The sequence below is a fragment of the Bidens hawaiensis genome, unplaced genomic scaffold (genome assembly GCF_021521415.1).
Source record: "Bidens hawaiensis isolate Kalapana, Puna unplaced genomic scaffold, B.hawaiensis_p1.1 tig00044303_1, whole genome shotgun sequence".
Classification (NCBI taxonomy): Eukaryota; Viridiplantae; Streptophyta; class Magnoliopsida; order Asterales; family Asteraceae; genus Bidens; species Bidens hawaiensis.
This window is the reverse complement of record NW_027497881.1, coordinates 22,835-45,079: the sequence shown is the minus strand read 5'-3', so window position 1 is coordinate 45,079 and position 22,245 is coordinate 22,835. Positions and strand designations below refer to the sequence as shown.

The window sequence follows — 22,245 nt, the reverse complement described above, 5'->3', positions numbered from 1 at the left end:
ATTTTTGAATAAGTTCGCTGGATTTTCTGAAAAAACTGATGAACAGTTTGACCTTAAGTATCCCTTATATAAGGGATCTGTTGTACAGGCGAAGTTACGGATAACTTCGCCTAGGCGAAGTTATCCACAACTTCGCCTGTTCAACAACATCGCCCAAAATTTCAAAATTTAACCCTTAAAATTTTAACAATTGTCAATTAAGTTATAAATTTTCCTTTAAGAGATAAATGACATGATCAATTCTAAGTAACCAGTTAAAAAATCATAAAACTATCTAAGTACAAAAACTTAAAAAATTTAAAGTATAAGGGATCAAATTTCAGTCTCGCTAGGGACTGCTATGTTTTAGAAAAGATCCGAACAGGAATCATACTAACTACATGACTGTCACATAGATCCGTGTTTAGCTGTATTATGACATATAGAGACAGGTTGTAAGCAGGTAATATACTTAAGATGGTTTTCATCGTTTCTGTGATACGAGATAGGTTCAATTAATCCTTAAAATTTAAGTGGGCAACAACTCAGAAATATTGATGCCTCCTATCTATCCTCAAAGCGTATTTGACTTTCCCCAAGTCACCCCGAATTGACTTCGACCCATAGTGTCTGATTAAATTGTAAATATTCTTGATCTGCTTCCCGTTCTTCTCTCTTACTCAAAGATTGTTAAGTCTTGATATTATCATCACTAATATGTTTCAATAACTCCAAATATATATATATATATATATATATATATATATATATATATATTTTCTAAATAAACATAGACTTCAAAGTAGAAATTAACTGCAAGTCCCGTATCTGGATCACTGCAGTATCTTGAGACGCTATCTTCACGGAATCAGAACACACATGGGCTCGTGTATGACTGGGTAATCGCTTTTCAGCCTTTCATTCGGAAAGATATATATGAAGACACGAAAAACTCTTAAGGAGTTTCCACGTAAAATCAAGTAAAATTAGTTTGTATCACATCTACTTTTACGCACCATGAAAAGTTACCATGACATACAATGACTGTCCTAAAGCCTTTTAAGCCTAATAACTTTACTAGTTAAGCACACAGAATTAGTATATCTATCATTTTCCAAGGTTGGATCAATTTTCCGTTTAACATAGCTAACGAACTTCTTACGAAGTAACAGACTTGAAAAATAATTTCATTTCCCTATTGTTTTTCAAAATTTTAGCAAAAATTGCCCCGACCAAAACAAGGTCTTCAGGTAAACGGCTATCCCGAAGATCCAATGGATCAGCTGGACCGACCACATACTAGTATGTGTCCTTCTAACTAAGTATGATCGACTCATTTTAAGCGAAAGAACGAAAAACTCATCATAAACCGCCCCGGTCACTATCAGTAATCTGGTTAATGGCTATCCTCAAAATCTACAAGTAGAGAATGAGGACCAAAACATATCCGAAGACAAGTCCTTCAAACTAATGTAACCGACATAATTTTAAGCGATTAGTGACGTTTTTTTTTTTTTTTTTTTTTTTTAAATAACACAAGAAAAGCATGGTTACTCGGGATTGATCATCCCATTCAATTCAATAAGGTTTTGAAATCTGGATTTGTCAAACGCTTTAGTGTATAAATCAGCGAAATTATCAAGTGTATCCACCTTTTCAAGAATTATCAGTTTCTTCTCAGCACAATCCCGTATGAAATGATGACGTATGTCAATGTGTTTAGTTTTACTATGTTTCACGGGATTGTTAGTTACTGAGATAGCAGCTGTGTTATCAATGCAAATAGGAGTAAGTAAGAAATTCAGACCATAGTCGCCCAGCTGTTGTTGTATCCAAAGAACCTGAGAGCAGCAATTTGATGCAGCCATGTATTCTGCCTCACAGGTTGAGATTGCGACTGAAGTCTGCTTCTTGCATTGCCACGACACCAATCTGCCACCAAGAAACTGACATCCTCCAGTTGTTGACTTCCGACTCTGATTGCACCCTCCATAATCAGAGTCTGTGTAAGCGACCAGCTCCAAGTCTCCTCCTCTCGGGTACCACAACCCCAGCTTTGGCTTGCCCTTGAGATACCGCAGTATCCTCTTTGCACCTTTCAAATGAGATTCTTTTGGATTTGCCTGAAAACGTGCACAAAGACAAACAGCAAACATTATATCAGGCCTAGATGCAGTTAAGTACATTAAAGAACCTATTATTGCCCGATATTGAGTTGGGTCCACATCTGTATCACCGTCTACTTCAGCACCCAATTTGTGATTGACGCATATTGGAGTATCATATGGAGAACTGTCCTCCATCTTGAAGCGCTTGAGCACATCATGAACATACTTCGTCTGATGAATGAACATCCCGTCCTTCCTCTGATCAACCTGCAATCCTAGAAAGAAAGTTAGTTCACCCATAGCACTCATTTCAAACCTTTTCTTCATGACGGCTTCAAACTCCTGACACATGGAGACTTTTGATGCAGCAAATATAATGTCGTCCACGTAGACTTGTACCAGCAGGATGTCGCTTCCATCTCTTTTGAAGAACAACGTGCTATCAATTTTTTCTCTTTCAAAACCATTTTCGAGCAAGTAATCCGATAAAGTAGCATACCAGGCACGAGGTGCCTGATGTAATCCATACAACGCCTTGCTTAACCTGTACACGTGATCTGGATAGTCTGGGTCAGGAAAACCCGGAGGTTGCTCAACATACACAACCTCATCAACTTTCCCGTTCAAAAACGCACTCTTCACGTCTAGCTGAAACACCTTCATCTTTTCATGAGCAGCAAACGCCAAAAACAATCTTATGGCTTCCAACCTGGCGACAGGAGTAAACACTTCGTTATAATCAATCCCCTCTTGTTGATTAAAACCTTTCACGACAAGCCTCGCCTTGTTTCTTATAATGATTCCCTTATCATCTCTCTTGCACTTGAACACCCATTTTGTGCCTATCGCATGCACATTCTTTGGTTTTTCAACCAAAGTCCAAACTTCCATCTTCTCGAATTGCGCCAACTCTTCTTGCATGGCTTCGACCCATGAGCTGTCCTTTAAAGCCATTTGATAATTTTTCGGTTCAATCTGGATTATAAAGCAGGTATACAGGCATTCATCGATTATTCCTGTCTCCTTAATGCTTGTATAAACACAGGTATGTTCATTCAAGCTACTTCTCGTTTGTACACCTGAGGACACATCACCAATCACATTATCCAAAGGGTGATCTTTATGAATTCTCGTGGTCGGAACAGAACCGACATGCAAATTATCTTCCAAATTAGAAGAGATCTCATCAATGGTTGTTTCATGCTGAGAGTGAAAAGGATTGATAAATTCTTCTTCAGCAGAGGCAGCAGGGGGTACCGATAGTGTTTGATGAGGAAGGTTGACATTTATCAATCAGTTGTCTTTGTAATAGATTTTCTTCCTCATCGAGTATCATCTTCGTCGCAGCTCTTTCTTCTTCTTCAGAAATCTCCAAATCTGGTACGTTAAACGACTTAAAAAGCTTAACATAGTCGAAAAGCTCAGCAGGTCCATTGCTAGGTTTTGGCGGTTGGTAACTTGTGATGTCAGTGTTGCACACCACCTCCACCTTGCAAGTCGAAGTATTGAAGACCGTCTGTTGGGAGTACCAACAACATAACCGACTAATATTCCTTCATCGGCTACTTCCCCAAATTTAGAATTTTTCTTCAAGATCGAACAAGGAGACCCGAATGGTTCAAGACCACTCAAGTTGGGCTTCCTTCCATGCATAAGCTCGTAGCAAGTTTTACCAAGTCTCTTAACGGTTAACACCCTATTCAGAACATAGCAGGCTGTAGCAACTGCTTCAGCCCAGAACATCACAGGAAGCTTCGAATCTACCAGCATAGTCCTGGCCCCTTCAATTAAAGTTCGGTTCTTCCTTTCAGCCACTCCATTCTGTTGCGGAGTATACGGAGCGCTGTATTGATGTTCAATTCCTTTCTGAAGACAGAAGATCTCCATTTCAAAGTTCTTGAACTCTGTCCCATTGTCACTTCTGATGAACTTTACTGATTTACTCATGACGTTCTCAACTTTGGTAATCAAATTCTTCACCATTTGAGCCGTCTCATCTTTCGATTTCAGAAAATATACCCACAAATATCGCGAGTAGTCATCAGTGATCACCAAGCAGTAAGAAGTACCTCCTAGACTTTGTATATTCACTGGACCGAAGAGATCCATGTGAAGCAGTTCTAGAGTACTGGCAATAGAGTTGACCTTCTTGGTGAGATGGGATTTCTTGTGTTGCTTTCCCTTCTTGCATGCTATACATTTGTCTTCAAAGTTAAAACTTTTCAAGGGAACTCCCATCACAAGCCCATTTTTGACAATGTGGTTCATATTCCGAAGATGAATGTGCCCCATCCTTCTGTGCCATAGTTCGGATTCTGATTCGCTTGCCTTCGTCATTAAACATGATTCTCCCGTGTCCATTTCAGTAGACCTCATATCCATCACATACGTATTTGTATCACGTGGAGCTTTCATCACTATCCACTCGTCTGGTATCTGAAAACCAGGCTTCAACACGATTGCCTCATTCTTCGTGAAGTGAACAGTATACTCCTTATCACAAATCTGCGACACACTCAGCAGATTGTGCTTCAGCTCTTCCACAAAATTCACATTCTCAAGTGTCATCTTCCCATTGGACACCGTTCCTTTACCCGTAATTCTTCCTCCACTTTCACCTGCAAAACTAACTCTTGCTCCCTGAACAGGTTTTAAGTCGTGTAACAAATATTTGTTACCCGTCATGTGCCGGGAACAGCCGCTATCTACAATCCAAAGACTGTGGGCAGCCCTGTTCAACTGTTCCTGCACAACAAAGCAAAGGATTAGAATCTAGGGACCCAAGACCAATTGGTCTTGGATCTATACATGCCGTACTTCTGCTTTCCGAAGTTAGCATTTGAATAATTCCTGTCAGTCCTTGTAGGAAATCTCATTGGAGATTGAGTGTGAGGCCTTCCAAACCTATGTGTATTGAAAGTATTATATCTTGCGGTTTGGTTATTAGCATTGTAAAACTGAGGTTTGTTTCTGTGAAAACCTGAATTAGTTACGTTTCGAAACTTTAAAGGGTTTTCATTTTTAACAGTATTAAAATTACCAGTAGACTTATGCTTAGTTTTAATAGGTCTCACGCCTCTGAATTTAGGCGTCAGAGGACAATCTGCAACAAGATGTCCTACCTTATTACATCTAAAACAACACCTATACTCCATTTTCTTTTCGAAGGTTGTTTTGGATGTAGAGGCAGTGTTACCGGCCGTTCGTCTCACATAAGGTGGGACGTACAGGTTGAGTGGAGTACTCTTTTTAGAAGTTTTATCTTTATCTCCACCAGTGGGTAACATTACCTTCTCTTTTGTCTTACCTGATTCGGACAACTTATCCGAATCCGATGAGACTGGACTTGTAACAGAAGTTGTTTACACTTGAAACAGGCGAACTCGTTTCGCCACTACTAACACTTGATTCTTTACTTGTAACCTTGATAGGAACTGTCTGAGGAACTTCAAAATCAGCAGATTTCTGAACACTAGGGTTAAAAGTGTAATTGTGGTTATACGGTGGTGGAACCTCGTGATAACCAATTCCTCCTCTCTTTGTAGAGGTGCCTTGATCACTAACAAGGTGATCAAGAATAGCTGAGGAATTTCGGAACTGCTCCAGTTTTCGGTTTAGTTCCACCACTTTCACCTGGTGGTCAGCAATCTGCTTTTCGCGTTCAGCAATCAGTTTAGTCTTTTCTTCTAAAACCTCATAACTAAGATCAATAACTTCAATTTTTTCAGCAAGTTTAGTTTTTAAGCTTTTAACATCTTTTTCACACGCTTTAATTTTAACTTTGTAACTGTTTTCTCTTGCTTTTGTAAAGTGATGATCTTCTTTAAGAGTTTTAAATTCAGCATCTAAACGAACATACTGATCAGTTATAGTAGCAAGTTGCTCATACAAATTCTCACATTTAGTACAAAAAGATTTAGAACTTACCTCGGAGATCTGATCATTGTTATCTGCCATGAAAGCTTTTTCCTTACCAGTAGCTTTCTCTTCTCCGGTAGTTTTCTCACGTTCTTCACTCTCAACCTTAGCCATATTAGCCTGTTCACTAGTTTCATTCAAATGCAGGTTCTAGTTGTATTCACCTGCTTCTCTAGACAGCATGGCATTGACATCTTTAGCACTTCCAGTGTGCTGTGCAGACCGGCCCTGACCACGTTCAACTCTCTCGTTTCTGCAATCTTTGGCAAAGTGCCCGTTTTGTTGACAGTTATAGCACCTCACCTTAGACTTGTCAAATCCTGGCCTGCCTCCAACAAACTTTCTCCCCGTCTTTCGCATGAACTTCTTCACTCTCCTCACTATCATGGCCATCTGCCATTGTAAATCCATCTCTTCCAGATCATCAGCATCGATCTGGTCATATTCTTCATCTAGCATCGCCGGATCAACCACCTTTCCTTGAATATAATTTTCATATGAAGCAATAAATGAAGCATAGAGTCCAAACTGCTCTTCAGCAGATTTGACGCTCATTGGCATCTTTGAGTAATTATTGCTTGAGGAACTTGAAGATCCACTACTCTGGCTTGCTGTCTGTTGAGTGCCACTTGATCCACCCGCAACAAAGCAAACATCCCCATTTGTGTTTACTGACACATGCCCCTCCTGTGAAGAATTTGCACCCGACTCACTTTTCGAGTAGTATGCGGCAGAATCAGTCTTAGAACTTGTATTGGAGTTTACTTTGGCACCGTACATGCCTGTATCTTGAACCTGATCCATAGATGTTTCTTTTCTTACCATATTAAGCTCAAAAGTTCTGAGCTTGTTCACAGCGGTTTCAAGATCATAAGTAGGGAAGTCCTTGTCTTCCCTCATCAGCACTGTATACATCTCCCATTTTGGTGGGAGAGCATCGAGAAGTTTTTCCACAATCTCTTCTTCTCGGTAGGAAATGGAGTAGTTACTCAATTCAGTCATTAGATGATAATATCGCGTGATAATATCATCAAGAGATTCGTTCTTTAAGTACTTAAAGACTGAAAATTGAGTTTTAAGCAGCTTTATCTTTGAGGCCCGAATGCCTACATTTCCTTCGAATCTGCTCTCAAGAGCTTCCCAAAGCTCTCAAGCCGATGTATACTTTCTGAAAGTATGGAGGATCTCCTGTGGAAGAGCCATTGTGATTGCAGCATGAGCCTTGCTTTCGGCTTCATACATCTTCTTCTCCTCTTCTTCCATTTTACTGTATTTATTGATTTGGTCTCGACCCTCATACTCCATGATCGGTGGAATATATCCATCTTGGATGCATACCCACATCTTCGCATCCTGATACTTAACATACTGTATGAACCGATCCTTCCACGCAACAAAGTCGGTTCCCTTCAGCAGCCTTGGGGCCTTTGTAGCTGACCCCGCTTCAACTTCCATCTTGACAAGCTCTGAAATGTTGATTGACGACATCCTTCTTGAAGACTAAGAAACCCGAAAAATTCTGAAAAGGGCGAAGTTAGAAAAATTTCTTCGAAACAGTACTGTAGGCGAAGTTAAGTATAACTTCGCTTAAGTAATAACTTCGCTGGATCCTTCTTAAATTCGCGTAACTGGGCGAAGTTGAGAATAACTTCGCTTAGGATAAGCGAACTTAGAAAGTAAGCGAACTTGAAGAGAACTTCGCTAACTAGGCGAACTTGAGAAGAACTTCGCTGAGTTAGGCGAAGTTGAGGAGGTAGGCGAAGTTGTGAATAACTTCGCTTCTCCTTATATCTTCGCTGAAACCCTACGAATCTTGACGGCAACTTCGCCTGATGAACAGCAACTTCGCCTGACGAACTTGAACTTTCTGCAGATCTGAAAAACGGATTTTAACGACGATTTTGACGGTTTGAAGGCTTGAACACACTGGTAGGAAGCTAGAATGAGCAACAACACCACAAACTCGTCCCGGTAATACCCGAAATGGAACGAATTCTACACCCGCGTGAATATCCCGAACCTCACAATCGAGCAAATGCTCTGATACCAATTGTAGGTTCCCTGGACGGATCACACGAGATATCCCGATATGCACAGGTGCGGAATCCCTGTGTAGATCGCTACGGACGTAGAATATAATCACACAAACACACGTACACACGATATGAACAAAACTCACGTTATATTGATAACCCGAACCGTGTTACTTACAGACTCACGTCAATAGACTCACGTAAACTGAACTCGATCAACCAAAACACTAACTGACCAACTACAGATTAACCTTAGACCGTAAACAGTAAACTATTTAAATACACGACAACTTCGCCTCAGGCGAAGTTGTCTATAACTTCGCTCGTTGAACAAGTTCGCCTAGGCGAACTTGTCAACAACTTCGCTTGGTTAACAAGTTCGCCTAAGCGAACTTGTCAACAACTTCGCTTCTAAACAAACAATTACATAAACAATATTACAGACTCGATTACAGACATTAGACATATGAACTACTGACATCTATGCACCAACACGGGTATGTATCACAAGGTGATAAAGTAAGGATGGGAGATTAGCTGCTAAGTATTGGACGAGTTTGAATGTTTTACGTCATGTTTTATTTGTTATCGTTATATATGTAACAAATGTTTTAATTTTTATATATAAGATTACGTTTTCGCTGTAAGTCTGTGCTGACTGGTCACCGTAAGTGCGCTATCCTGGGTGGGGTGTGACACTAAGCTTCTACGTTAGCTTCGGAATTTGTTTTTTTACTAGTGGTAGGTTATTATGGATTAGAAGAACAAGGCTTACTTCGGCCGCAATAGAAATGCGTATTTGCTTAAAGGACCACTTGGATGATGCAAAACGTATTCAAAACCATACATCTTTAGAAGACAAACAACCATTTGAAGAACATGTCCATGATGTAGAGGTAGCAAGCGAACAATCGTTTGATGAACTTGACTACGACTAATCGATGCACATCAACACATAGGCAACTATGAAGAACCAACAATATAGAAACCGGTTTTAACAAATACCACTCGACACCCGAACACTAGTCCCACTCGAAGACGCTACCAACCGAAGACTATTCAAAGATCACAAATAAAATAATGTTATCTTTTGTAATGTCTTTTCCATGTATGTGTAAGAAAAAAAGTAGAATGGAATGTTATTATGTTGTTATCATATTTATTGGTTATGTTTATAAAAGGTGTATTGGTTTTTATTAATTTAAAGTATCATCTTTTGGTCGTTGCCGGTTCAAACTAATTAATTGGTTGATAACGATCTCACCTTTTATTATATTTGTTCCCAACGGTTCACAACTAACAGAACGCTAACGCCATTAGTTGCAGGTCGCTGGAAAAACGATTTTGGCCGGAAAACTCACATTTCTGGTAATTATGCAACTAACGTTGCTTTTCTGACAACCTGCAACTAACGGCGTTAGCATTATGTTAGTTTCAGACCATTGAGAACAATATGATAAAATGTGGGATTGTTATCAGCCAATCCGTCGGCAACTACCAAAAAATGATAATTGGAATGAATAAAAACCAATACACCTTAATAAAATGAACATAAACATCTTTTTAATTTGCAGTGTTATCTTTTTGTTTAATATTAACACAGTGATACGGATGAAAATATTAAAGCGTGCAACTTAATTAATGTTTCGGCTTTGGCAATTCATTTAAATCCAAACCACACCGACAAAGTCGAATTTATTTGACTTGCAACGGGTTTCGCGGGTTCTCAGTCTAGATCCGGAGGATTCCTTTTTAGCTCTTTTCGTCGGACAACTCCTCTCTGTATGGTTTCTCAAAGTGGAATCGAAGACAACTTTGAGGAACGCGTTGCAGTACTTCCAACATGCTTATTCGATGTTCTCCGACATCAAACACAAATTGTAGTGCTCCCAAACCATCGGGGCTCGGGTGATTTCAATTATCATAACTATATCATCATTTTTGTCCATCGTGAATTTGTAGCTTGAAGGTTAGAAATTGGAGAACTAAAAGTTTAAACAAGAACATTTAATACACATTTACACGTATGAAAACCGGCTTAAACAATAAATATACAACTATAAAATTCAATGCTGCTTAATAGTCAACACATAACAAGTTGACATTTTTTTTGAATTCAAACTTGCAAACGGGTTTGAACTCAATTAAAGTAAAACTGGTTTGAAATCGGCCCTAACCGGTTACTCCAGTTTTGAGTTTCTATTGGTTTTAATTGCTTTGACTGAAAACTGGTTCAGTTAAACCCAAAAGCGGACCCGATCACACCTGACCTGCGGGTACAGAACAGGATTTGGGTTTCTCCCTCAAACTGGACCTAGCCCCAACCCGCTAAACCGGTTCCCTATCTACCCGGGCAAAACTCGAAGCCTGTTAAAACCCAACAAACCCGATCAAATTCCAGAAAGAACCCTAACTTTTATGATAATTAGTTTGGTGTTTATGTAAATTGAGAAGATGTGCTGATTGTGATTGTAATAATAATAATAAGAAGAAGATGATATTCAGCGTCCGAATGGTATCAATTGATTACTACATGTCTCCACCGATCCCAGGCCTTGATTTGTGCTACAGCAGCTTCCAAGGTGGGAAGGTGAATGAGGTTCCTGTGATTAGAGTATACGGCTCCACACCAGCTGCTCAGAAGACGTGTTTGCATGTTCATCGTGTACGAATCGAATCGGATATATAATAATATCTTATATTATCTTATATTACCTTATTATCATATGCAGGCTTTGCCATATCTCTATGTTCCTTGCTCCGATATACCAGCTGATGATGATGATGCTTGTGTGCAACTCATCTGTCATGCTCTTGAGAAGGCACTCAAGGTACCTACTTTCATCTTCAAATGATTATATTTACTGACTGCTCAACTCTACATTATTTACTATTATTGCAGCTTAAAGGCACTGCTGCTTCAAAACGCCAGCATGTGCATAGCTGCACTCTTGTCCGTGCAAAAAGTTTTTATGGTTATCATACATCTGACCAACTCTATGCAAAGATTTATCTGTATCCTTTTTTTTATAAGCCTATTCCCAACCATTCATACTACATTGAGTTATGCTTCTTGACACAGATCAAAGATACCACCCGCAGGATGTTTCACGGGCATCAAAACTTCTTTTGGTAAACATTTGTGTTAAGAATTCTCAAAGACAACTTTCAGTGCTAATAAATAAGTGGCATCCCATTTGTAGGATGGTTCAGTTCTTGACAAGAGTTTGCAGCCCCATGAATCACATATTCCATTTCTTCTCCAGTTCTTGGTAAACACGCATGCTAATATTCTTTAGTTTACAATGTCTGTTGCTTTTCTTATGCACTTATATATAATATCAACTAATGTCTGGTTATTTTCTTATTATATCAGTTCTTTTCCTAATGTCTGTACTGCTTCCATGACCCACAATGTTTTAGGTTGATTATAATTTGCAAGGAATGGGGCACTTACATGTATCAAAGATGAAGTTTCGCTATCCAGTACCACATGCTTTTACCAAGAAGAAGTCAACTTATGATGGGCAGCATAAACAGCAGATGGATATGTCCTTTATGTCTACCAAATCTAAGGTTATTGTCGTTACAAACACTTGTTTATTCAACTCTTTTTTATCATATTTTTGTAAATAATTAATGTGTTAGTATTATGATTACAAAAAGTATCATTAGAAAACAAGATCGACCTGTTCACAAGTAATTGCATCAATTTTCACTCAGTAATTAGATAAACATTAACTTCGTGGCATGAATATATAGTATTTTTTTACTTAATATGCTATGTGGGAATTGGTCAGGCAGAGTCAAGTGGTGATGTTTCTCTAGAGCCACCAATCTGGCTTTCATCCACCATTCCCGAAACTTGGATGTGGCACCTTCCGAGTCAAGATCCGGATGATAACATTGCGAAACGTCAAAGCGTTTGTGAACTTGAGGGAGATGCTGCTATTGACGGTTAGTTATGTTTTGAATTCTTTTCAGTTTTATCTTCCTTTAACATGTTCATGACTGATAACATTAATTTGAACATTGACAGATATTCTTAACCAGCAATGTAAATTGTACTCATCCCTGTCACAAACCCTTTCTGATGTTAGAATGGTTCAATCACTCATACCAATTTGGGAGGTCTCATACTCTCGTCCAATCTTATTAATGTGCTCTTTATAAATACCACAAGTTACTACTTTTCACCTTGTTATTCATTGTTAACAGGAATTTAAGAGGACTGGAATCCATATGGAAAGCATATCATCTGATCCTGAAAAACCTAGCCCACATACTGTTTTGAGTGCTTTGTCAAATCAAGTCGAGTTTGAAAACAAGCTATTGGAATTGTGTAATGCAGGAGATTCTTTACCTTGTGCTCCAGTTAATACTGGTCAAATGTTTTCACAATCTGTAAGATCTTCAAGTGATGGAAGAAATGTGGTCAATACTGGTCAAATATTATCACAAGGTCACTATAGTGCAGAAGATTCTGAAGCTTTGAGTCTTCTAAATTGGCTAGCATCTTCTCAAGCTGTAGAAGATATAAACTCTGATGATGAACTTAAACGAGAAACCATTTTAAGTCCGTTAATGCCTGCAACAACGATTAGCGAGGTACTAGAAAAAGCTGACATGGAATTTATAAGGGCATCACAACAAGAATGTCAAGACATCCTTGATTCTGTCCAAGATTCACCTGATGTAGAATGTAAAACTAAAAGTGAAGCCTCGGCCATGGCTCTTGATTGTAATTATTATTCTCTTGAGTCATCATCAAAGGAAGAGATACCTCAAGTGTATACTACAAAACCTATTCATCATACTAGGAAAACACCTAAGATACAAAAGAACAAAGGAAAACGCCCATTGTGGGGATCTTTGCCTTTATGTTCAACTGAAAACGCAAATGTTAGTGAAAACCATATCGGTACAGTAAGTGGTGCAGGAAGTACAATTGTTGGATGCTCTGTTCGGGATCTGATGAGGAGAAAACGTAATCATCGAGGCGAGTCTCCAAAAGTTGAAATTCATCATGATGTAAAGGTTACACCAGACAAGCAATCTAAGGAAAGTTTCATATTGTCCCCTGCACAAATGGGTGATCACCAAAATGTTAGTCCTATCAGTACCAACTTGACAGATGGACCCACTGCAGTTGGATCCTCACCCACACTTGCCCCTGGTTCAGATGGGAATAAGGCTGAAGAAATATGTCAAGGTAGATACCTCTTTATCATTTATGCTGTTTGATGCAAGTGATACCTAATTTTCTCTGTACTATGCAGTTAAGGATAAAGACATGGATGAGTGTGCTTCTCTAGTTGATGGGAAAAGTCAAGAAGTCAAAGACACCAAGTCTAAACCAGACGACTCCATGTCTAATCAAGAACAATCCATGGATACTTCCACACACTACCATGATGATGGTTCCTGTTTCTACATGTTGACTCCTGCAATTTTACCTCCATCAACAGACGAGGTTAATAAGTGGCTTTTTAACAATGAGACTGGTACTGCTGCAACCAATTTTAGATGAAATTTTATGATTGATTCGCAACTGTTCTTATATTGACTTTTTGATGTTAGATGTCTTGAGAGAAAATGTAATTGCGTTAAAGGAAGAATCTTTGTCACCAAAGGGTAAAATCTTTTTTTTGTTTTGAAGTGACAAAATAGTACATATACATAGTAATTGTTTAGTTTTGCAGGATCTCTTGAGCCTCTTGTGTACTCAAGCTCAATGTCTGACATTAAAACTAATTTGGATCATGCAAAAAAACTAGGGAAGGAAAACCATGTTATGAGGCCAAAAACATGCTCTCCTGGATTGGCTTCAGTTCCACAAGATGTTTCTCAGTTATCAGGTCCTGAAGGCAAAAAGCTGACTCCTTTGAGTCAGGCAGGCTTTAAGGATCCTGCAAGCATTGGTGCAGGACAACAGCTGACTATGCTTAGCATTGAGGTTCTGTTAATATGTTGAATACTGAACATATGCTCGTTGTTTGCATCAAGGAATTGATGGATATGGGGACTAATTCTACTGTTATTGACAGGTACAAGCAGAATCTAGGGGAGACTTGAGACCCGACCCACGATTCGACGCCATCAGTTTCATAGTAGTTGTTATTGCGGAAGATGATGAGTCAGCAACCAGTAGTTATGTCATATTGCACAGTGAGATGACGTCTGTTAGAAGGTGCACCATTTTCATTGCTTGTAGATTTTACTTTTCTTAGAAGAAAATTGATGCTCATTCCAGATTTTATACTAGTAACAATATTCAAAAAGGCTGATAGAAACAATTCTTTGTCCTTGTTTATAGTTAGTTACAAGACTTTTCTATATCTAACATGGAATTTTGCTGCACAGAAATATAGACGGTATAAGTGATTGCACGTTTATAGTTTGCCACCAAGAAAAGCAACTATTCGACGAGTTCATGAAAATCATCAGCAATCATGATCCAGATATACTAATGGGCTGGGATATTCAAGGCGGTTCACTAGGTTTCTTAGCTGAGCGGGCTGCATTTCTTGGAATTGGATTACTAAACAAAATATCCCGAACACCATCGCAACCAATTTTGAATCCAGGAGTTTCAGATATTCCAGATAAAGTAACAACGGGTGATGTGCTTCTTGAACCAGTTGATTCTCAAACTGATATGCTGAATGAGGCAATCATTGACGATGAGTGGGGCCGGACTCATGCAAGTGGGGTCCACGTTGGGGGTAGAATCGTTCTTAACGTTTGGCGATTGGTTCGCAGTGAAGTTAAGCTTAATATCTATACAGCTGAAGGGGTTGCGGAAGCTGTTTTAAGACGAAAAATTCCATTTATTAATTTCAGAACATTGACAAAGTGGTTTGCTAGTGGTCCGGGGAAAGCAAGATATAGATGTATAGAGTATATTCTAGAAAGGGGAAAATTGAACTTTCAAGTGATGAACCAACTCGATATGGTATTGATTATAATTTCATTATGTGTTTGAATGTGATTGATTTGTATTGTATATTCATATGCAGTACAACTTGTTAATGCAGATAAACAGGACATCGGAGCTTGCCCGTGTGTTTGGTATTGATTTCTTTTCTGTTCTATCACGAGGTTCTCAGTACCGTGTTGAATCTATGTTACTGAGATTGGCGCACACGCAAAATTATCTTGCAATTTCTCCTGGAAGCCAACAGGTTTTTGTTCAACTGACATCTGTATAATGTATCAGCATCAAAACGTGGTCTGTATTTGGGGTGTGCACCAAATTAAATAACTGAATCGTAACCGGAATAACATGTGTAACCTAACCCAATAAAAAACTGCCGGTTTGATTTTATGTATTTAAAAGACCGGTATTTCGGTTTGGTTTTGCTATCAACCGCAAATCGAACCAAATTGAACCGAAACCCGGTTTTAAGTAACTTTTAAGAAAATTAATAAATAGTATAGATAAAGTTTTTTGGGTCCAGATCATAGTCACATAAATCGTGGTGCGCTCCGGTACGGGTACGTGGTTCGCTAGGCTAGACAAATTCGGTACGGAGGGGGGTAGGTTCATATCGGTACGAACCGGTACGATGTACCAAGAAGTGCGGTTCGAGGGAATTAAAAAAATTAATATATAAGTTCTATATCTTTCAAAAAATTAAAGTTAGTTATTTAAAAATGTAATTTTCACTTTATTATTTATATATATACACAGATATTCAAATGTAATTTTATGAAATAGCTATACTATATTGTAAAATAAAGTATATTTGAGTAGTAAAGTATAGGGTTATATTTGATAAAATTACAAACTTGAGGGTGAAAAATGAAGTTTTATGAAAAAAAAAACTGCAAAAAAGCAGCGGCGCTTCACTATCGTTTTAGGGTTTTGGGGGGGTGTTTGGCCTAGCTTTTTTAGCAAAGCTTATAGCTTTTTTAGTTTTTTTTACAAAATAAGCTTAATTTAGTGTTTGGTTTAGCTTTTTTAGCTTATGTTTATAAGCTTATATAAGCTAATTTGAAGAAGCTTACTTGAAGATGGTTTTTTAGATTATTTGAAGAAGGTTATTTGTTTAAAGGGGTAAGTTACTCATTTGCCCTCAAATGATGGTGGGTTAATAATATTGAAGCAACTTATTACGGTAACAAATCAAATAATGGTGGATTTAACAACTTATTAAGACGTATAATTAACTTGTAGAATATAAGCTAATCCAAACACTTAAAAAAGAGCTTATCAAATAATAGAAAATAAACTATAAGCTACTTTAAAATATAAGCATAAGCTAGAAAATAAAAGTTAGGCCAAACACCCCCTTTGTCATGGGAGCCAAATCTGGAACCCAATTCACTACCAAATAAATCCACTGTCCCTATAGCGATTTCAATTGAGTATAGTCGCGAATTAATAATCAATTAGAGCGACGGACCAGCGTCAATTGGTTCGCGAATTAGGGTTTTATGGATCGAACCGTTCCGGATAATTGGTTTGCGAATTCTCCGGCGACCGGAACGCCGGCGAATTGCGATTGGGTACACAACGTACCAATTCGAAAATCGTGGGTCTGTGAGCGATTTATGTAACTATGGTCCAGATGTATAATAATTAATGAATCATTAATGAACAAAAAAATAGGCCCAAAATTTTTGACCCAAGTTCATTATTTTGGGGTCTTCTTTTTCGGCCCAATAATTTCAAGCCCAAATGGTAGAACTTAAACTGAACCGAACACATTGTGAAAACGAAAAACGAAACCGAACGGTTTTCAAAAACTCAGTTACCAAATTTTTGGTTTTGGTTCAGTTTGAGCAGAAAGCCTGCCCATGCACGCCTCTAATCTGCATTTACTTCGGTTTTTGTCATCTGTTTTTGGCGGTTACTGAGGTAATTGTTTGTGAACTAGGTTGCTTTTCAACCAGCAATGGAATGCTTGCCACTTGTTATGGAGCCAGAATCTGGGTTCTATGCAGATCCTGTTATTGTTTTAGATTTCCAGTCTTTATATCCATCAATGGTTATTGCCTACAATCTCTGCTTCTGTACATGTCTCGGAAAGGTTTCACCTTCAAAGCCAAATACACTTGGTGTTACATCATATACACCCGACCCCAATATTCTAAGAAGATTGAAACATGAAGTTCTACTTACTCCAAATGGTGTAATGTATGCGCCTTCAAAGGTAACGATTCCTTTAATCTTCAGTTGAATGAGTTAATTGCGTTATAATGCTTTATGAGTTTATTATTCTATTATTCAGGTTCGGAAAGGTGTACTACCTAGATTGCTTGATGAAATATTGTCGACCCGGATTATGGTTAAGCAGGCAATGAAGAAGTTGTCTTCTTCAGATAAAGTACTTTATCGGGTATGATGTCACAACTCACCATAGTCAACCTTCTTTTGGTACTCCTAGATAGATGTGCACAAACCAGGTTTTGGGCCCAAATCGGTTTGTTTATGTTTGCTAATTTAGAAAACGACCGAACATGAACAAAAGTTTTTGTTCATCTAGTTAAACGAAGGGACATGAACACATTTCGTTCATTTATGTTTGTGAACATTCCTTGATCTGATTTCGTTTATGGTCTTTCGTTTGAATTCATTTGTTTCTGTTACTTTACGTGTGTTTAAGTTCGTTCATTAATATATTCATTTAAATTGCTTATGTCCATTACAATTTAGTCTGGTTTTAGTAACTGTTTAGGTCCTAACACATTGTTGTTCACATTTACCTTTAATTGGTTTTAGCTCAGTTATGTTCGTTCATCTATGTTCATTCGTTTACGTTCGTGAACTGTTTGTATACGCTGTTAATGAACAAGCGTAAACGAACACGAACAAGTTCATTTCTTAACAATTGAACACAAAGAAGAAAACTTCGTTCACTTAATGTTCGTGTTCGATTGTTTGTCTGGTTAAAGTTAAACAAACGAACATGAACATGCTCTGTTTGTATTCCTTCGGTTTGTTTACAAGCCTAGGTCAACAAAAGATAAAACGGTTTTGTTAGAACCGGGTTGAAAAAGTCAAAGGATCATGTTTGACCGGGTTGGAACCAGTTTCAATGTATAGGGTTACAACCCAGTTTTAACCCTACGGTTTGGGTCGGTTCTTAACCAGCTTCTACTAGACTGGTTAAACACTACTTCCAGGTTGGGTTGCAAAACGGTTTCGGAAGCATTACTCGTTTTATTGTGAACCTCTGCTTTTAGATGGGATTTATTGAGGTTAGGCTCTAGTAGAAGTTGTTGAACACATATTAAATTATCTGGTCAGTCAACAGTCAACACGCATGCAATATTCTTTGTTTCAGATTTATAATGCAAGACAGCTAGCATTGAAGCTAATAGCAAATGTGACGTACGGGTATACAGCTGCTGGTTTTAGTGGTCGCATGCCTTGTGCTGAACTTGCAGACAGTATCGTTCAGTGTGGTCGCAGAACACTTGAAAACGCTATTTCACTTGTAAACACACATAATAAGTGGAAGGCTAAAGTTATATACGGTGATACTGACAGGTACGTTTATCTAATCCATTTATAACCAACCATGTGTCCATGCCATAATGTAAATTAGTCTATGCTGATTGCCAAGGTTTAAAAAGGCGGAAACGAGCCTCGAGGCGTTTTCCGTCAGACTCTCGAGGCGTAAGCCTCAAGGCGGACCGAGGCGTAAGCCTCGAAACATTATTAAAAAATAGTAAAAATATATATATAATCTATAAAAATCACACTTTAACATAAAATAAACATTATGAATTTTATTAAACCTTATTTAGTAATAAAACAAACATCATAAAATAGTTCAGCCACTAATTTAATACAAAACAAACATCATAAAATTGTTCAACAAAAAACAAACATCATAAAGTAGTTTTCTGTTGTGTCTGTGTTGTTGCTTCTTGTTGTGAAAGGAGGGACACCAATTAAACCCTAACCATTATACAGTTAAACGATGATGTTTTTTAAGTCCACTAACAGTAAATGTTGGGCTGGCCCACTAATTAAGTCCACTAAGCACTAAATGGGTAAAAAAAAAGTCCAGAAAATAATTTTTTTTTGGCATATTTCAGCATTTCACAACTAAACTCTAATGAGGCTAAGCCTCAACGCCTCGCCTCGAAGCCTCACCGCCTCGCAAAGCTTGAGGCTTAGGTTTCAGTAAACCTTAATGAGGCTAAGCCTCAATGCCTCGCCTCAGACCGCCTCACAAAGGTCGAGGCTTAGGTTCAGTAAACCCTAATGAGGCTAAGCCTCTTATGCGTTTTTCCACCGAGGCGTAAGCCTCAAGGCGCGCCTCGGAAAGCCTTTTTAAACCATGCTGATTGCTTGTACCTTGTGTTGCAGCATGTTTGTACTCGTGCCGGGACGATCTGTGAGTGAAGCATTTCAAATTGGGAATGAAATAGCATTGGCTGTAACCAAGATGAACCCAAGTCCGGTTGTACTGAAAATGGAGAAGGTGTATCAATCCTGTTTTCTTCTTACAAAGAAGAGATATGTTGGTTACAGTTATGAGAAACCGGACCAACTTAAACCTGTCTTTGATGCTAAAGGTATTGAGACCGTACGCAGAGATACATGTCCAGCTGTTTCCAAGACGATGGAGAGGTCCTTAAGAAACTATTTTGAAAATCAGGATATTAATAAGGTAAACTTCCACATTTTATTATTTTATTTCATTATATATCTATCTTTAATTATTAGCTGAATGGATATTATGCTCTCATGAGGCTTTGAGCTTATGACCTCAAGTGAGGTTCATGTTCATTCTTTACATTCATTTATATGTTCATCTAGTTTTTTAGGCCCATTACAGTTTAGTCTATTTTATAGAAGTAAAATATCACGCATTACAATTTAGTCTAAATTTATGAAATAAAATATCACCCAGTACATTTTGACAACAGATTGATGTACACATTTACTTACTGGTGTTCGCTAGGTTATGTTTGTTCATCTATGTTCAGTTATGTTTCGTTGGTGAAACGTTTGTATATACTATTAACAAATGAAAATGAACAAATGCGAACACGCTCATATGGTAAACAAACAAACACAAACTAGAAAACCATGTTTGTTTAATTGTTTGTTGTCAATCGTTTATTTCGGTTAAAGTTATTAAATATTTTTCAACTTGTGATGCATGGTTGAAAATGCACTTTGGACTACTTTTGACCTATCAGAGATGTAACATAAACTCAAACAACCAATCATAACAAGATGGGTCAAAACACCCCTCTTTTTAAGGTAAGATTTACAAAAGCTAAAAGTAAAACCTATATTTATTTGCTGCAGGTGAAATCATACTTGGTACGTCAATGGTCCCGCATATTATCTGGCCGAGTTTCAATCCAAGATTTTATTTTCGCAAAGGAAGTCCGGTTAGGTACATACAGTTCACGTGTTTCCTCCTTACCTCCATCAGCGATAGTAGCTACCAAAGCCATAAAAACTGACCCGCGGGCCGAACCACGGTACGCAGAACGAATACCATATGTGGTGATTCATGCCGAACCCGGTGCACGTCTAGTTGACATGGTGGTCAATCCTACGGAACTGTTGGCAATCGATTCACCTTACAGGTTGAACGACATGTATTACATTAACAAACAGATAATTCCAGCATTGCAGAGGGTGTTCGGGCTTGTTGGAGTTGACATAAGGCAGTGGTTTTTGGACATGCCTCGGCCTGTTAGAGAATCATTTGGGAAAAACCAGGCTTTTGGCTCAAATTCTAACCGGACCAGGATTGATTATTATTATCTGTCTAAACACTGTATTATGTGTGGGGAGAAGGTGCAGGCGTCTGCTACACCTTTGTGTGGTAAGTGTGAAAGAAATGAAGGTGCTGTTGCGGTTGCTGTGACCACAAGGACATCTAAGATGGAAAAGGAGATTCAACACCTTGCTGCTGTAAGTATTATATGTTTAAAGCTGTTTACGTGTTCTTTTAACTAGGGTTGTAAATGAGTCGAGCTTGTATAGCCTAACAAAGCTGGAGCTCGGCTTATTTAGCTTAATAAAGCTCAAGATTAGCTGGTTTTGAGCTCTATATCCAGATCTTGAGCTCAGTACGCCCGGCATTTTTCAAGCTCAAGCCCGTCTCGGGCTCGGCTCGTTTTTACTATATAATATGTATTTATTATGTTAAATACAAGTTATTATAATTATATAAATATTATGCTTGTTTAGTTTCGCAATCTTAATAGAACTTGGTATATGAAGCTCAACGTCTTTTATTAAACGAGCTTATATTTAGACTTGAGCCCATTTAAGCTCGGCTCGATTCGAGCTTTTAGCAAGTCGGTCTCTAAAAAGTTCACAAGCGGGAAAATGAGCGTGTTTAGCAAGTTTGGTAATGGATTGAAACGGGCTTGGGTCAAAACATGCTATTATTGCATGGGTCGGGGTGGGTTGGCCTGAAAGACAAAGGGTTTGGCAAGTTAGGTTTGGAATGGGTTCAAGTCAAAGCATGTATCGTTTTCATACGAGTCATGGTAGGTTGGCTCTAAACACTTTTTGTAACATTTTGTAAGTAATTAGTGGGTCAAATATGATTGCAATTTGATAATAATCTAATTGTTTGAATAAAATGGTTATATGCATTAAACATACACTTACATATATCCTTTTAGCTAATTATTTTGATTTTACCTGTTAGAGAGAAAACATAAGCAGAATCAACCCATTTATTGGAAGTAAATGGGATGGGTCTGATTTGACGCCTGGTAATAAACAATCACAATAATCCAGATGTTAGTCGGTTATCTGAACATGTTTGATGAGTGGTCGTGTTTTCCAGATATGTCGGCATTGTGGAGGCGCAGATTGGATTGTAGAAAGTGGCATTAAATGCACATCGCTTGCGTGTTCCGTCTTCTACGAAAGGCAAAAGGTACAGAAAGAGTTACGGTCTCTCTCAAACTTTGCCACGGAATTGGGTTTGTATCCCAAGTGTATGGCAGAGTGGTTTTAGTTTATTATATTATATTATATTATATTATATTATATTATATTATATAGTGTGTTGTATTGGCACATAACATGCTTGTACATGGTACATACTTAGTGATAACTGGTAGTGGGAGATGAAAGAAAAGGTTATCTATGTATCACATTCAAAGAAATAGGTATATGTATAAATGTATTATATGGTTTTTATGGTTTTCAACATTATAGTGTTTTTCAAACAAACACTCCTTTGTATTGTATATTTATCAACTAG

At 38.2% G+C, this 22,245-nt stretch overlaps 1 protein-coding gene across 1 annotated transcript; it reads left to right on the top strand.

The window, feature by feature from the left end:
- The first annotated feature begins 10,521 nt into the window (after positions 1-10,521).
- On the top strand, positions 10,522-22,001 carry LOC143594926 (DNA polymerase zeta catalytic subunit-like). The gene is made up of 21 exons (XM_077074108.1): positions 10,522-10,703; positions 10,771-10,869; positions 10,941-11,053; positions 11,128-11,170; positions 11,242-11,310; positions 11,462-11,614; positions 11,839-11,995; positions 12,078-12,169; positions 12,257-13,250; positions 13,318-13,542; positions 13,619-13,672; positions 13,741-13,994; positions 14,086-14,228; positions 14,402-14,993; positions 15,076-15,222; positions 16,921-17,196; positions 17,275-17,382; positions 18,331-18,536; positions 19,365-19,668; positions 20,316-20,933; positions 21,823-22,001. The coding sequence occupies exons 1-21, from the start codon at positions 10,533-10,535 to the stop codon at positions 21,994-21,996; spliced, it is 4,992 nt and encodes a 1,663-aa protein (XP_076930223.1). The 5' UTR covers positions 10,522-10,532; the 3' UTR covers positions 21,997-22,001.
- The last annotated feature ends 244 nt before the right edge of the window (positions 22,002-22,245 follow it).

Bases quoted from the DNA above. Each gene is read 5' to 3' on its own strand.
- LOC143594926 (XM_077074108.1), top strand. From the start codon at position 10,533: ATGATATTCAGCGTCCGAATGGTATCAATTGATTACTACATGTCTCCA. The intron at 12,170-12,256 runs GTCTCATACTCT...CATTGTTAACAG, and splicing joins CACTCATACCAATTTGGGAG to GAATTTAAGAGGACTGGAAT. The intron at 20,934-21,822 runs GTAAGTATTATA...CGTGTTTTCCAG, and splicing joins AGATTCAACACCTTGCTGCT to ATATGTCGGCATTGTGGAGG.